Below are 14,122 nucleotides of genomic sequence, written 5' to 3'. Positions count from 1 at the left end.
CCTTCACGCCCGCAGATCTCTTCCGGACCAGGAAAAGGGCCATCTGCTGTCGCTTGAGCTTGATTCAAGTCCAGCCTTGTCCAACTTCTCCCAACTATCCATCCCCAAGTCCTTTGTTTATCCTACCGGGGGGAGGGGGTTAAAGGGAAAAATAAAAAAGTCAAAGAAACTCGACAACTCAATAGAACCGCCGACAATGCACTAACGACACTTTATACGCAACCATATATACTTTAATCATCGCAAATCCCTTCATCGCCTCAGCCTCTAATCACCCACCATGCCGCCCTCCCGCTCCAGCGTAACGAGCGACAGCCATGAGCGCCTCGAACCACGACTCCTGCGCGCTGCAGAATCAAACGACGTCGATTCCCTCAAAAAAACAATAGCCCTGGCCCAAGAGCACAACCAATTAACCGACAACTTCCTCCGCATCGGATTGATGCGCAGTGCAGAACGAGCATGTGTCGCCGCAACAGAATGTCTCCTTACCCTCGGCGCAAAAACAGATGTCTCCTCAAACCGCGCCTCACCACTCCTCCGCGCCGTAGAGCATGACCACTACGAAATCGTCCGTCTCCTCCTAGACCACGGCGCCAGCCCAGACTCCGCTGATAAAGAGGGTCGCACAGCCCTCATGACTGCCGCATGGAAGAATCACGCTGATATCCTACATATGCTCATTATGCGCCGCGCGGATGTCAACAAGCATGATCTGCGTCGCCGGAATGCGTTGCATAACCTTGCTGCCGATAAGGCTTGTCGGTGGGGGTGGGGGGACGAGGTTGTGAGGTTGCTGTTGAAGACGAAGTGTGCTCTTGATGGACCTCGGGGGCACGATGAGCTTGGTCGGACGCCTTTACATTGGGCTTGTGCGTCGGGGAATTGGAGATTGGCGGAGATGTTGCTGACGAGGACTGGTGAGGTGGATGGGGAGGCGCAGAAGCCTGCGGAGATCGATGCTGTTGAGTTGCGTGGTAAGACCGCGTTGCATATTGCGACAGCTCATGACCGGGTGGATATCGTGCAACTTCTGCTTGCGCACAAAGCGGCTGTGAATGCTGCTAGTGATGGTGGCTGGACGCCGCTTCATAATGCTTGTGATAAAGGATGTGAAGAGATTGTGCGGATTTTGCTGAGTGAAGGCGCACATATCAATGCACAGCTTTTGAATGGAATTACGCCGCTGCATCTTGCTGCCCAGGGGGGTCATAGTGAGGTGGTGAAGTGTCTTCTCGAGAGGCCGGATCTGAAGCGGAGGGTTAGGGATAATTTTGGCAGTACGCCGTTTCTGCGCGCGGCGCAGTTCAAGCGCAAGGATATTGTGCAGTTGCTTGCGCCGTTTAACAATGTCGAGAGTTTGTCGGATGATGTTAAGGAGGCTTGCGCCGCGTTCGATGCTACTGTTGTTGATTTTGGAAACTTTCATAATGAGAATCGGGTCAAGCGCATGTCGGTGTTTAATTTGCTCTATGGGAGGGACCAGGAGAATCCTAGGAAACAGGCTTTTACCACTGTGCCGGCTGATAGTCGCGCGACAAAATTCCGTTGGATTCACTTGCCGGCGAATAATATGGCATGGGTGGAAGCCCTGCTTACCAAGTCTTTTATCGAGGAAGGGTCCCATGATGTTGATGGATTCAAGGGGTTGGAGAGGTCTTTTAACTATCAACATCGGGGTCAAAGGACTCACTCGCACTTTATGCGGCCGTTATGTCAGAATACACCGCGGACGATGCTGCGGCGATATGAAGAGGGGACTTTAGAGGAGCCTGTATCTGATCAAGGGCAGCCCAAGGACATGGATAGCGCAGCCCGAAAGCAAAAAGGCACAGGCATCAAGCCTGACAAGGCGGATTCTTATTTCCCCGATGAAATACATGGAAAAAAGGGGAAAAACAATCCAAAGCGTGGCAAGTCGGGCAGCGCACCGGGAACTCCCAAGCAGCCTGAGACGAAAGGGAAGTCGCCGTGGGGACAAAGTGAGAAACAAGCGAGGTCATCACCTCTGGCTTCATCAACCTTTTGTAAAGATCCTCATCCTCTGGTCTCTGCATGTAATGTCTGCGTGTTCATGCCATATCTACACTTTGAGACCACGGAGCGCAGACAACAGATGCAGGATGCAATCTCACGAGCAGAAACGCTGGATTTTGTATCCAATGGGATAAAGCGAACGCGCACAAGAGATGTATTGCTCATCGACGCCCATCTATCATCCTCAACGACCTCCCTCCATGTCCGCCGAACACTGGACCAGTTTTTCTACCCAAACATCGACACCAAGAGCCGTGACCAAGATCAAGTGGTGTACCGGTACCAAACACAAAGTCCCGGAATGGGGGCAGATCCCAAGATATTCATGGTTGATCAACTGTGGATGTGGGTTCTAGGCACAAATTTGATTGTAACAGCTTTCCCACAGAGGTGGGATCAGCCCAAGAATGACCCGCTCAACGTCTTGGATGGGATTATCGAGGATATCAATTCCAAAACTCGAGACCCTGTCCAATCCGTCTACGATCTAGCCATGATAATCACTAATAGATGCTCGGGGGTCTTCGATCGACACCGTATGGGCGACGAGGAGTACCAGTTCCTAGATATGTTCGAGTCTTCCATCGGTATTGCTACAGACAAAGAGACCGTGCTTTTTAACCAATTCAACCACGCCTCCGGACAGGCATCAGATTGGCTGAAAAGCCACCGCAAGCTGAACGGCTCCTTTAGCTCTCCGCCAAAATCTGGCAGTGGGATAGACGATGATCAAAGCAGCAACTACTGCGACGAGGACGGCCAGCCACTATTTGTCGACAGACTCCTGGATATCGGACAGGAGACCAATCTTCTTGCTGAGACAAAGGACATCCGAGACGAGCTGAACATGATCCGGACCGTACTGGAGCACCAGCATAACGTACTGCTTGACTTCCAGGAAGTCATCTGCGAGACCTACCAAGGCCAGCACCGATCACAATTCGAGGTTAAGAAACGGTTCAAAGACCAGCAGCGCATGATTGACATGCATCTGAAGGACATTGACCGCATGGATAAACAAGCCGAGCGCATCTACCACTCCATCACGGATTTGCTCGATCTCAAGCAAAAACACGCCAATGCTTTCGAAGCGCGCTTTGCCCGTGATCAGGCCGCCGGTACAACCCGCCAGGGAAAGACAATCATGGTCTTCACCATTGTTACTATCATCTTCCTGCCGCTGTCGTTTATCGCCTCCATGTTCACGATCAACCTGAAAGAATTCGAGAACTTAAGTCTTGGCTATGTGACAAAATTCACCTTTGGTATCGGCTTTGCAATCTCTATCCCACTTGTCTGGCTCGCTCTCACGGTTGACGATATTGGTGGCTTTTTCCGCATGGGAAGCCGGCGCTGGCGGTCTAGCCGAGAGAAGGTACTTGCGAAGAGTGAACGAGGCGACGAAACGCTTCAGGCTTTGGAGATGGAGAAAATTATCAGTTTGTCGCGCATGCGGAGGAGCATCGACGTTGGATATGGTGGTAGTCTGTTACCTGTTTCTTCTCGCGGCACGGGGGCTTCGAGGCGGCCTGATCTATATGTCGGTGGATTAGGCAATGGAGCTGTGCGCAAAAGTTATGATCTGCGGTCTAGTGTAGATCACAGATCACGATGATATGATTTATGGCATCTCATGATTGGATATTTTGTCTTATACCCTGTAATTTTGTCGTCGTTTAGCTGTTTCGATATCGGGCAAAAGTTGGGTATACCCGTCTCTATATAGCGCTAAAAGTAATTGAACTTTTGATAAGAATTGAAGAAGCACTGGAGCAAAACTGAAGACCTTCTGATTAAGTAAATGCGCTAGCTCTAGCACTCATAGAGCTTGGTGTCTATTCAAGTTGCATTCCACCCGAATATTCCTGACTCCCAACTTTTCCATCCCCAATGATCTCAGCGGGGTGGTACAAATTCATCACAGCCATGGCGATAAACATCAGGAGGCCGTCGAAGATGTACATGAAAACCTCATGCGTCATGGTGTACCCATCGTAACCCTCTTTGTATTCAACCAATCGGAACACAGACCGGACCAGAATCAAAAAGCTGACAATGTACAGCGCGATCAGGATGGTAAACCAATTGCGCTGTTTGAAGCCGTCACTGCGGGATTGGTCACGATCTGACTGCGATTTGGAGGTTGGCTGACGCGAGATGCGGAAGTGGAAGACCGTTGTGACAACCACAAAGAAGCCGAAGAAGAGAAGCTGGATGACTAGACCGCCAATTGTGATGTTCGAACCGGTTTCACGCATGGAACCTGCTGTAGCCATGAGGCCACCACCTAAGATGAGATATAGTTAGAATTTATGTTTTTAGTCCATGGCTGGATGTCATGGACTTTACTTACCAGAGCACTGTAAGAGAAAGGAGAACACATCTCCCCCCACAAAGATCTTTGTCATCCATTTGACTGGCACCAGGCTCAGGTGCTCGGCGTGGAGATAGGTCATTGTTCGCCCAAGGATCATGTAGACCGATGCCGCGTACAGCGGTGGTGCGAGCAGGATAAACAGAGACTGCATCGCATATAGAGGGATTCCATAGAAGTTATCATGCGATGCAGCTCGACAGATGTATCCGATCACCTGGACTGATGAGTTGAGAGTCAGTGATGCTTTTACAAGGTCAAACAAGTAGCTTGTGCGGGTGACATACAGATTCCGCCAATCACGAAGGGAATGAAGTACCAGCATCGTGACTTTGTGAGTTGATAGCCATGGTAAGCGGTCGTGATGCCAAAGAGAATGATAAAGATGATAGCGGCAGGAAGAGAGGGGTTGTACCCGTAGATATTGTGCCCTTCAGCCATCTTGCGAGGAGATTAAATGAATGTAAGAAGGTAAGTTCATTTGAGCTGATTGGGGCCAAAATGAGATTTATATCAAACTGGGCAAGAGCCATCAGCTGGGCAACAAACATCGCTAGCATAGCCCATAGCTTTGAACCCGAAAGAGAATTCCTCCGCGATCCACTATAAATTTAGGTAACCTTCTAATTGAATCCATTGATTCGAGCGTTATTCTTATCATTTAGAGAAACGTCTTGGCTTTTGCACAGCTTTGACGCGATGTGGGGGCATAGGAAGCTTTTCGGCGTATTCGTCTCCGTATTCGTCTCCGTATTCGTCTCCGTATTCGTTAACCGTATCCGCATGATTTCTCTTGATCTTTTCTCTTGATCTTTATATCCTTTTGATAATGGGCCCAAGGAGAACACACCGGAAGTCACGAAATGGCTGTCCGCAATGTAAGGCACGAAGACTAAAGGTGCGGCGAACATCCCCGGATTGAGAATTTTCTAACCAGCACAGTGCGATGAGCAATATCCATGTACAAACTGTATTAAACACGCCATTCAATGTTCCTATGTTGATCGGGGTATATCAACTCCGACCGAGACTCCAGCTACTCGGTCAGAGCCATTAGTGCCGTCTTATGTGTCTTCGCCGTTGAACACAGGGTCATACCCGGCAACCCCTGCCGGGAACCCGGCAGCTCTGGGCGACGCCAAGCCCCAGCCAAAGAGTAGATCTGGTCTACTACTATTTTTGTCCGACTCACCAGACGAAATTCCGGCCTTAAACACGGATGACTGGGCGTCAGATCTTGAACTCATGCACCATTACTGCACCGTGGCATGCAACACTCTGACAATCCGCGAAGACGCACGGCATGTCTGGCGCGTTGTTCTCCCCGTGGAGGCATATTCCAATAAATATTTGATGCATGGACTACTGGCTCTGTCGGCTCTGCATCGCGCCTCTCTCTTCCCAACTCAGAAAGAAAAGAACATCAAGGCCTCCGCCTACCACCAGGCAGCTGGGCTAAAAGAGTTTCGGGAGCTCATTTCCTCTCCAGTCGACCCTAGCAATTGGCAGCCTGTTTTTTGCTTTGCTTCTATGATCATGGTGTATGTCTGTGCTTCGCCGATCCGACTGGGAGAGGATCGTTGGCCAGCTCCTATATCGAATATGGTGGAGCTCTTTTCCGTCGTCCAGGGATTGCAGACTCTTATGGAGCCATGGCTACACTCTCTTGGAAAAACCCAGCTCGCACCGCTTGTTAACTGTGTCTGGCTTGAAAGTGAAATGCTCATTGGAAGGTGAGCTTTTGAGTTCTCTTGATTCCACATCGGGGGGGAATGGTAATTGTTGAACAGAAAATAGCTGACCCCGTTCTAGCCCGGCGACCGTACAGCAATCTCTACTTCCTCCCGACATCCAGGTTCGGATAACACAACTCCGCCGATTTATTGATGATTATCCATTTCCTCATACACAACCCCAGTCGCACCAGAACTTGAGCGCCTCGGATGAATCGCCACGTCCTATCGATTACCGAGCAGACTACAAACGCGCGTTGAAATTCTTTGAGAACTCGACTCGTCAGATAGAGCTCGCAGGGCCCCACGTTGAGGTTGGAATGGTCCTGATGTGGGCATACTCACTTTCCAAACAAATCCGAGATGATTTGGAATTATCCCATCCTGCAGCTCTCGTCCTGCTGAGCCACTGGTGTGTGCTGCTGCATCTTATCAACGATGCCTGGTTCATCAAAGGCACTTCACTTCAATTGATGGAGGAGATTGAGAGTAAGATCAACCCCGGCTTTAGGGGGTGGTTGGCATGGCCAAGAAGATGGGTCTGTGGGAAATAATCCTGATCCACATTGTTTAATGATCCTCAAATACATATTTTTAGATTCTCGGCATGGGACTTTGGTCTTTAAAACCCTAAATCACAGAAATTCGACCTGTGCTCACTGCACATGAACCTTGACATACTCTCTCGCTTCACCATCCTCAACGTCGCTCCCTTCAGACTCCACTCGGGTGAGAGTCCTCTCATCCACAACCATGGCGTCTTTCCCATTCTCTAAATCACCATCCTCTACGAAAACTGTTTTCTTCCCAAGCTCAGGATCCTGAACAATCTTCGGCAGTGTAACGTTCAAGATACCATCCTCCAGCTTTGCCGAGATGCCGTCAACAATTACAAAAGCCGGGGCACCACGACTCCCAAGACGAATCTGGCGCTCAAAGACACCAATGTGCTGACCCCGCTCTTCCATAACAAGAGCTTGGTGCAGATCCTCATTGATGCCGGGGCGATAAACCACACCCGCCACACGCAGAACAGACTCATCGGCATCATAGTCAATGCTGAGATCACTCTTCTTGGCTCCGGGCAGTGAGACATGCACAATGTACTTGGCAGGGGTATCGAAGACGTCAACTAAGGGCGTGAAGTCAACACCCTCTGCGGTAGGCCCGTTCATGGGGAAACCAAGCCCTGCACCGAGCTGGCGCAGGAACTCGAACGGATCGCCGAAAGGAGGTCTACCGTGGTGTCTGCCACGGCCACCGGGGCCTCCTTTATGGTGTTGACCCCGTTCACCGGACCCGAAGCCGAAGGGACTGGGGTTGCTGTGATGGGCGGGGAAGTCGCATGAATCAATGCGGGGACCATATTTGTGTCCATGTCCATGCCTACCGTTTCCATCGCGCCCAGGGCCCCCGAAGGCACCGACACCGTGGTGGTGATCGCGGCCGTAATTATGGAACTCGTAAGGTCCAGCGTGAGGGCCATGGCCGTGTTTTCCTTTGCCGCCCTTGCCACGAAATGGGCCTGGGCCGTGGAGGCCATGGCCACCACGCCCCTTGCCCTTGCCCTTACCATGTCCGCAGTGGTCGCAGCGATGGTGGTGGTCGTCTGGGGAGTCAGAGTCCGATGCTGACCTTTCGTCTTTCTCCATGTTCCCGTTGGGCTCAGTAGTTTCGCCTGCTTGGGCATCTCGGGTGGAGTTGTCATTCGGCTGGAGGTTGTTCCATCCACGACATCCACGATGTCCGTGGTGTCCGTGGTGTCCGCGAGGAGCAAAGAAAGGATGGTCCTCTAGATTGCCGTTGACAAAGTCCCAAAACGGATTCGGAGGTTGGTTGAGTTGGTAGATGGACGCCATCTTGAAGTAGTAGATTGAGATAAAATATAAAACCTGCGAGATTGAACGATATATTGGAAGATATCGAAAAGCGAAAGAAAGAAAAGTGAAAGACACTTGTTCTGATACTAATGCGAGAAGCAACAGGTTGCTCTTTATATACAACAGGTTACACACCCAGGCAGTCGTGTTAACAGCCATCCTGCAAGTATACGTACGACAGCCCTGCCTAGCCATGTGCATCATCTTCAAGCCAATTCGCCATCAGGGCTCGGGGCCGAGAATTCGTCCCAATGTAGCAATACATCGGTGATAACTATGTATTACACGATGATCTCCGAGCCTATGAAATACCTAAAATCCAGAGGGGCGAATAAAGATACGATCGATGGGGCTGGAAGTATACCACCGAGACAAAAGATCATCCCGATTAGGCTATCTTCCCCTAAATCCGAGGGTTGAGTTAGATTCGGGCTGCGCCACTCGGGGCTCTTGTATGCGCCACAAGACGCCACGCATGATGTGTCATAACTCCGCGTTATTCATTACCGCCCAGTCCACCGCCTATGAAGTGCAGGCAAAATCTCGAAGCAGGACATGATGATGATCATTGATGAACGGACGAACAAATTCACTTTAGTCTCATGCCATTTCTGTGAAGAATATCGAGACACATATACACCGGAATGGGTTATGACTCAGGCCTCCTTTCGCAGTGCTCAGGGAGTTGGGTGTCAAGACCTCGATCAGGATGGCATCGGAAGACAACACGAGAAAACAATCTGGACCCTAGCATCAAAGCTTCCTGCTAGAATACCTGATATCCTTGAAATAACCTTGGAACTTATTGCATTTATATAATCCATGTGATTTTGCCAAGCTCTAGCTCAACCCTATCATACGACACCCCCCTCGAACTCATAATATCTTTATTTTCTCTTCTTTTCTTCACAACCCCTCAAACAAATTTACAGCTGATAGAGATCTGTCAAAACTCTTCAGTGCCATGTGAACAGCATGTGCCTGAGTCTCCCGACCGTCTCCGATGGCACGTGCAGTCTATTCTCACCGACTGCTCCGAAGGGTTCCGGGTGTTCACGAGCTTGATAACAATGGAGTAGCCACAACAGCTCTTAGGTCTAAACATGTTCACGGAAGCAAGAGTATCCGATTCATTATGGAGCCTACCAAGTGGACTAGGCACAAGATCCGTTCCGAGTATCTCCTTTCCTTATTCTGCCGATGGGTGAAGTCATCGGTGTGTCAGCCAAAGCGTGAACCGTGGAACCTTCGTTATGAGCAATGCCGCATTTAGATAGCAGGCGTTGGTACTAACATGGGATTATATTTTGACCATCTTACCTTCGATCCACTGATACACCGAGTTAGCTCTGCATTGCCATGCAAACCCGGCCATTGAGCGCAATGCTCCCTCTGCGGCACCAGGCCCTACGTATACGGAAGCTGTTCCCTTGCCTTGCCCAGACTCCCAACTCTACATACCTCTCTTCCTCTAGCATCGCGCTGGCAGTCATTGTATCAGGCCGGAGATGCCTCGCCACACACGTTGAACAGCCCGTCGCAGCTCAGCCGTCTGATAATAAAAAAGAACGAGTCGTCATTCTTGGATCCGGCTGGGGCGGATACACTCTTTCGCGCAGGCTTTCTCAAAAGACATATGCACCTCTCATAATCTCACCTCGCTCATACTTCGTCTTCACTCCTCTCCTCACCAATACGGCCAGCGGATCCCTCGATTTCTCCAACATCGTCGAGCCTGTGCGCGATCCACGCGCCAAGGTCGACTTCATCCAAGCAGCCGCGCGTGGAGTTAATCTGAAAAAGAAGACTGTTCTATGTGAAGCAACAGTCGTCAAAAGCGGTGTCACTGAATCACCTCGCACGGCCGAAAATGAGCGAGGAACCGAGGATGGCCCGCAGACCACGAATATGAAGCCTATGCAAGCACAACGTCAATGGGAACAGGGAGAAACATTTGAAGTACCCTACGATAAGCTTGTCATTGCCGTAGGCGCCGTCAGCCAGACGTTTGGAACACCGGGAGTGCGGGAGAATGCAATGTTCTTCAAAGATATCGGAGACGCAAAACGGGTTAAGCGTCGCGTGCGGGAATGCTTCGAGCTGGCTGCGCTGCCATTCACTACCCCAGAGATGCGAAAGTGGCTGCTGAACTTTGCGATTGTCGGAGCTGGTCCAACCGGCATCGAGCTTGCGGCATCGCTGCGCGATTTCATCTACTCCGATCTGATGGCACTATACCCGACTCTTGATGCACTTCCGAAGATCACATTGTACGATGTTGCACCCAAGGTGCTTTCAATGTTCGATGAGTCGCTTTCCCGTTATGCGATGGAGACTATGGAGCGAGAGGGTATTGATATCAAGACCTCTCACCATGTCAAAAGTCTGCGCTGGGGCCAGCCTGGTGCAGCTCCACCGTACCATATGGATCCGAAGCGTTGCCTGACTCTTACAACCGAAGAAGATGGTGAACTGGGCGTCGGCATGTGTGTTTGGGCAACGGGTAATGCCATGCCTAAGTTCATCACCGACTCGCTTGATTCAGTTGACGCATACCCCAGAGACTCCATCCATAGCGTTGAGAGCTCTTCACCTGTAGCGATAGATGTCGAACACGCATCGTGGAAATTCAAGAAAGCACCCAAGCAAGGACCCCTTCTTGTCGATGGACATCTGCGGGTACAGCTGCAAAACGAAACCGGCCAGACAGCCGTTCTTCGGGACGTGTTCGCATTGGGTGACAACGCCATGCCAGAGACCGGTGCCCCTCCCGCAACGGCACAGGCTACCAGCCAAGAGTCCAAGTGGCTAGCTGATCGTTTGAACAAAAATGACCTGGCTCAGACCCCGCCGTTCTCATTCCGTGACCTGGGCACGATGGCGTACATTGGCGACGAGCGGGCATTGATGCAAATACCCCACAAGGCTGGCCGTGGTTCCAACAGTTTTATGCCAGAAGGTATCAAGGGACGTACCGCCTCACTCATCTGGAAGACGGCATACATCGGCATGAGCATCAGCTGGCGCAATAAATTGCGCGTGGCTTTCCGGTGGACGTTGAATAAGTTCTTTGGGCGGGACGTTTCGCGGTTTTGAAGACAATGTAAACTGATCAGAATTGCATAACACACACATGGAACTTATTAGTCTGCCTCATAAACTGTGTGACTACCCTAGATAGCTGTACAAGGAAAGAGGATTTAACCATGTATTCCGTGGCATCTGTCGGACGGCTACTGAACCTCCAAAGCTCAGCCAATGACTTTGTCAAAGAACATGGACGAGAACTCCCACTTTGATTTAGGTGCGGACCTGCATAGACCTCAACAACTTGGTGATGTTGATATGCTTGCGTGTAGGCGAGGCACAGCCACGCGATCTCATGTAGGCTACGAAGAGATGGTGGTCGAGGGTTGGGGAGAGGAAGAAGAGAAGAGGAAGAAAGACGAGAGGTTTATAACCCCACGTACCGTCCTAAAGTGGACAGTCCCCTTGCACCTTCCCAATACATTTCCTTCAGTTCCTTCCAAATCCAGAGTAACAATATAAGTTCAATTTCATTCCAACTACCTATAGAGTATCACTCCTATCCAAATCTAGTCTCAAATGATCATAACTACCCACATTGGCCTCTCACTCGTTACCAACCCACTGGGCACTCTATATCCAAAGCTCAAGTAAATCTATATCCAAGTTAGTATGTAACCCAGAAAGCAGAGAATGAGATGCATACCTCATAACGTAAGGACAGATACTCTCCCCACCATAAGAAGTCCAAATAGCCTGCTCACGAACTGGCGTACCGGTTCGAGCAGCATTAATCATCAACTTATCGTTGATAAAGATACCAACATGGGCAACCTTGTTCTTGCAATCACCACCGGTAGCCCAGAACAAGAGATCACCAGCTTTAGCCTGTGCACGAGGATACCGCTTGCCCATGCTGGAGTCATACTGATCCTGCGCGACACGGGGAATCTTCTTATTCAGTGCCTGGCAAATGGCATACTGCGTCAGACCCGAGCAGTCAAACCCGCCGCCAGAGGGACCCTTACAGCCACCACCGCCCCAGACGTATGGGAGACCTTTCTTCTTCTCGGCTGCAGCGATGATGGCTTTTCCCGTGCCGGTACTGCCACCACTACCGCCGCCGCCGCACTTGGTGGTCACGTAGCCGCTGCTGCCGGTTTTCACATAGTAGTCGGCTACGTAACAACCGTCGGATGTCTTGTCCCAGATATCGTTACCGGAGACTGAGTCTCCAGTGGTTTGGCAGGTGACTTGGACATCGTGCGCCTTTTTGTACGCTTTGACGACCGCATGGCTTGTTCCGGGACCGGAGCGGCAGTTGACGGTCTCGCCGGTGATGGGGTAGGCGCTGACTGCCGTTATGGCAGTCGTGAGGGAGAAGGCAATCAGGGAAATGAAATGCATGACGAATTGTTTGGTTGTTTGCTTTTGTGATAGAGAGTTGTTATTTCTTGGTGTAGAAGGACTGAGTTGAGTTGAAAATGCATCCGAATAGTGATGGACATTGACGCCTTTATAGACAATCCGCTCATGCTATTTTGTGAGAAGCCTTTGACATATTGTTGCATTTTTCGTGTCTATCGAGCTGATCGTCGATTCGTATCTCTCCTGCAGCAGGATGCGACCCTTGACTCGTATTCTGGCCATGGGTCCGACACGATCACCATGGAAATTGCCTTACAGACCCCAACCGACCGTGATCTACAAGGTTGTTGGACAAAAATAACAATTTGAAGGGATCTAGCAGACACTAACTGGAGTTTCGGTTGATCTTTTCTCGTAATTTCGTGTTCCTGCGTTCATACTTCCTTAAGGGCCACTAACAACACAAGGAACACGAGAAGTACTATTTATAGTAGATGCAACCATAATTTAGCCCCAAATTAGATAGCCATTTGCTACTCGTAATTTCATTTCTCCGCATCTTAAGCCAATTGTTCCGTGCTACTTTTGGACCCCAACAATAGAGTATATGTGTTGTTACCCTAACTTTGAATACTCATTTCTCACAGGTAAGTATTGACAATGGTAGTTAGCGATAGATATTTAGTTTATATTCGCTCCATAATCATAGTTGTTTGGACGACGATATGTATGCAGAACAGGATCCTTTGGAGTTTTTTCTTGGATATGAACCCTTATGTGGGTGGGTATTAGCAGTGCCTCACATATTATGCTGTCCTTTTTAGACTGTATTTCTTTTCAACTCTGGAAGGTACTCTTGCATCTCTGGGTTCATCTGGATGCATGGCACTATACGCTTTAGTAGTAGAGCCGTTAAGAGCTTTGTACGAAATAAATCCTTATATTTCTTAGGAGCTCCGAGTTACAGATGTCTGGTATACAACCAGGGCGTGCAACAAGTACCTGCTGGATGATAGGAAGCTGATGGATCGGTTTGTATATTGGATCAAATGGATTGACTAGGAAAAACCTGCAATATGGGAAGCTTGGGTTTCAACAGCTGCTATTTCCTTACTAATTCTTTGATCATGCAGATGCCATCCAGCATATTTCGATGCGACTCGTCTACAACACCCGTCCTTTCCCTTTTCTTCAAGGCCTTGATGTCTCCAGTGCGCAGTTTCCAGATACCAAGGATAAACTATGCTTCTCAGTACATAATGTTTTAACTCCATTCCCTCCGGACCAGCTGAATCGATATGATTTGGTTCATGTTAGGTTCCTTCAACCTCGCCTGAAGGACTGTGATTTTCAGCTTGCCATGACAAATATCTGTTTTATTATTATTAAATATTATGCTCTGCAACAAGCTAGCTCTTACGAGAAGCCCCCTGACACTTGTGATCGGTAGAACCGGCGGGTTATCTACAGTGGGAAGAATAATATTACAGTAGATCATTCCGATTGATGACCAGCATACAACCACAATTCCAAGAAATTGTGGGAGATTATGTTGGCTATGCGAAATTTCATCGTTTTAGCCTTAACGCCCCCGAAACCATTGCAAGACAGGTATAAGCCCAGGCCTCAAGGTGATTAGCAAGACTTGTCACAACACAGCAGATGAGCCGCCCGACCAGCTTTTATTAGATCGTTCTTTCTTC

General features: G+C 49.6%; 6 protein-coding genes across 6 annotated transcripts; 3 read left to right on the top strand and 3 right to left on the bottom strand.

The window, feature by feature from the left end:
* Positions 1–280: 280 nt before the first annotated feature.
* Positions 281–3,652, top strand: N7447_000094 (ankyrin repeat protein; the record flags this gene model as incomplete). The annotated part of the gene is made up of 1 exon (XM_057224370.1): positions 281–3,652. The coding sequence occupies one exon, from the start codon at positions 281–283 to the stop codon at positions 3,650–3,652; it is 3,372 nt and encodes a 1,123-aa protein (XP_057088386.1).
* A 220-nt stretch (positions 3,653–3,872) lies between these two features.
* N7447_000093 (RTA1 domain-containing protein) lies at positions 3,873–4,852 on the bottom strand (the record flags this gene model as incomplete). Its single annotated transcript, XM_057224369.1, has 3 exons — positions 3,873–4,324; positions 4,391–4,633; positions 4,699–4,852. The coding sequence occupies 3 exons, from the start codon at positions 4,850–4,852 to the stop codon at positions 3,873–3,875; spliced, it is 849 nt and encodes a 282-aa protein (XP_057088385.1).
* Positions 4,853–5,240: 388 nt separating this feature from the next.
* On the top strand, positions 5,241–6,698 carry N7447_000092 (Zn(II)2Cys6 transcription factor domain-containing protein; the record flags this gene model as incomplete). Its single annotated transcript, XM_057224368.1, has 3 exons — positions 5,241–5,309; positions 5,354–6,144; positions 6,224–6,698. 3 exons carry the CDS (start codon positions 5,241–5,243, stop codon positions 6,696–6,698), a joined length of 1,335 nt encoding a protein of 444 aa, XP_057088384.1.
* A 102-nt stretch (positions 6,699–6,800) lies between these two features.
* Positions 6,801–8,003, bottom strand: N7447_000091 (Hsp20/alpha crystallin family protein; the record flags this gene model as incomplete). The annotated part of the gene is made up of 1 exon (XM_057224367.1): positions 6,801–8,003. One exon carries the CDS (start codon positions 8,001–8,003, stop codon positions 6,801–6,803), a length of 1,203 nt encoding a protein of 400 aa, XP_057088383.1.
* A 1,380-nt stretch (positions 8,004–9,383) lies between these two features.
* On the top strand, positions 9,384–11,120 carry N7447_000090 (putative pyridine nucleotide-disulfide oxidoreductase; the record flags this gene model as incomplete). The annotated part of the gene is made up of 1 exon (XM_057224366.1): positions 9,384–11,120. One exon carries the CDS (start codon positions 9,384–9,386, stop codon positions 11,118–11,120), a length of 1,737 nt encoding a protein of 578 aa, XP_057088382.1.
* Positions 11,121–11,697: 577 nt separating this feature from the next.
* N7447_000089 (C40 family peptidase) lies at positions 11,698–12,458 on the bottom strand (the record flags this gene model as incomplete). The annotated part of the gene is made up of 2 exons (XM_057224365.1): positions 11,698–11,707; positions 11,758–12,458. The coding sequence occupies 2 exons, from the start codon at positions 12,456–12,458 to the stop codon at positions 11,698–11,700; spliced, it is 711 nt and encodes a 236-aa protein (XP_057088381.1).
* Between the last annotated feature and the right edge of the window lie 1,664 nt (positions 12,459–14,122).

This window comes from Penicillium robsamsonii (assembly GCF_028829455.1).
Source record: "Penicillium robsamsonii strain IBT 29466 chromosome Unknown utg000001l_segment0_segment0, whole genome shotgun sequence".
In the NCBI taxonomy this organism is placed as follows: Eukaryota; Fungi; Ascomycota; class Eurotiomycetes; order Eurotiales; family Aspergillaceae; genus Penicillium; species Penicillium robsamsonii.
The sequence above is the reverse complement of the archived record's forward strand: the minus strand, read 5'-3'. Positions and strand labels throughout refer to the sequence as shown.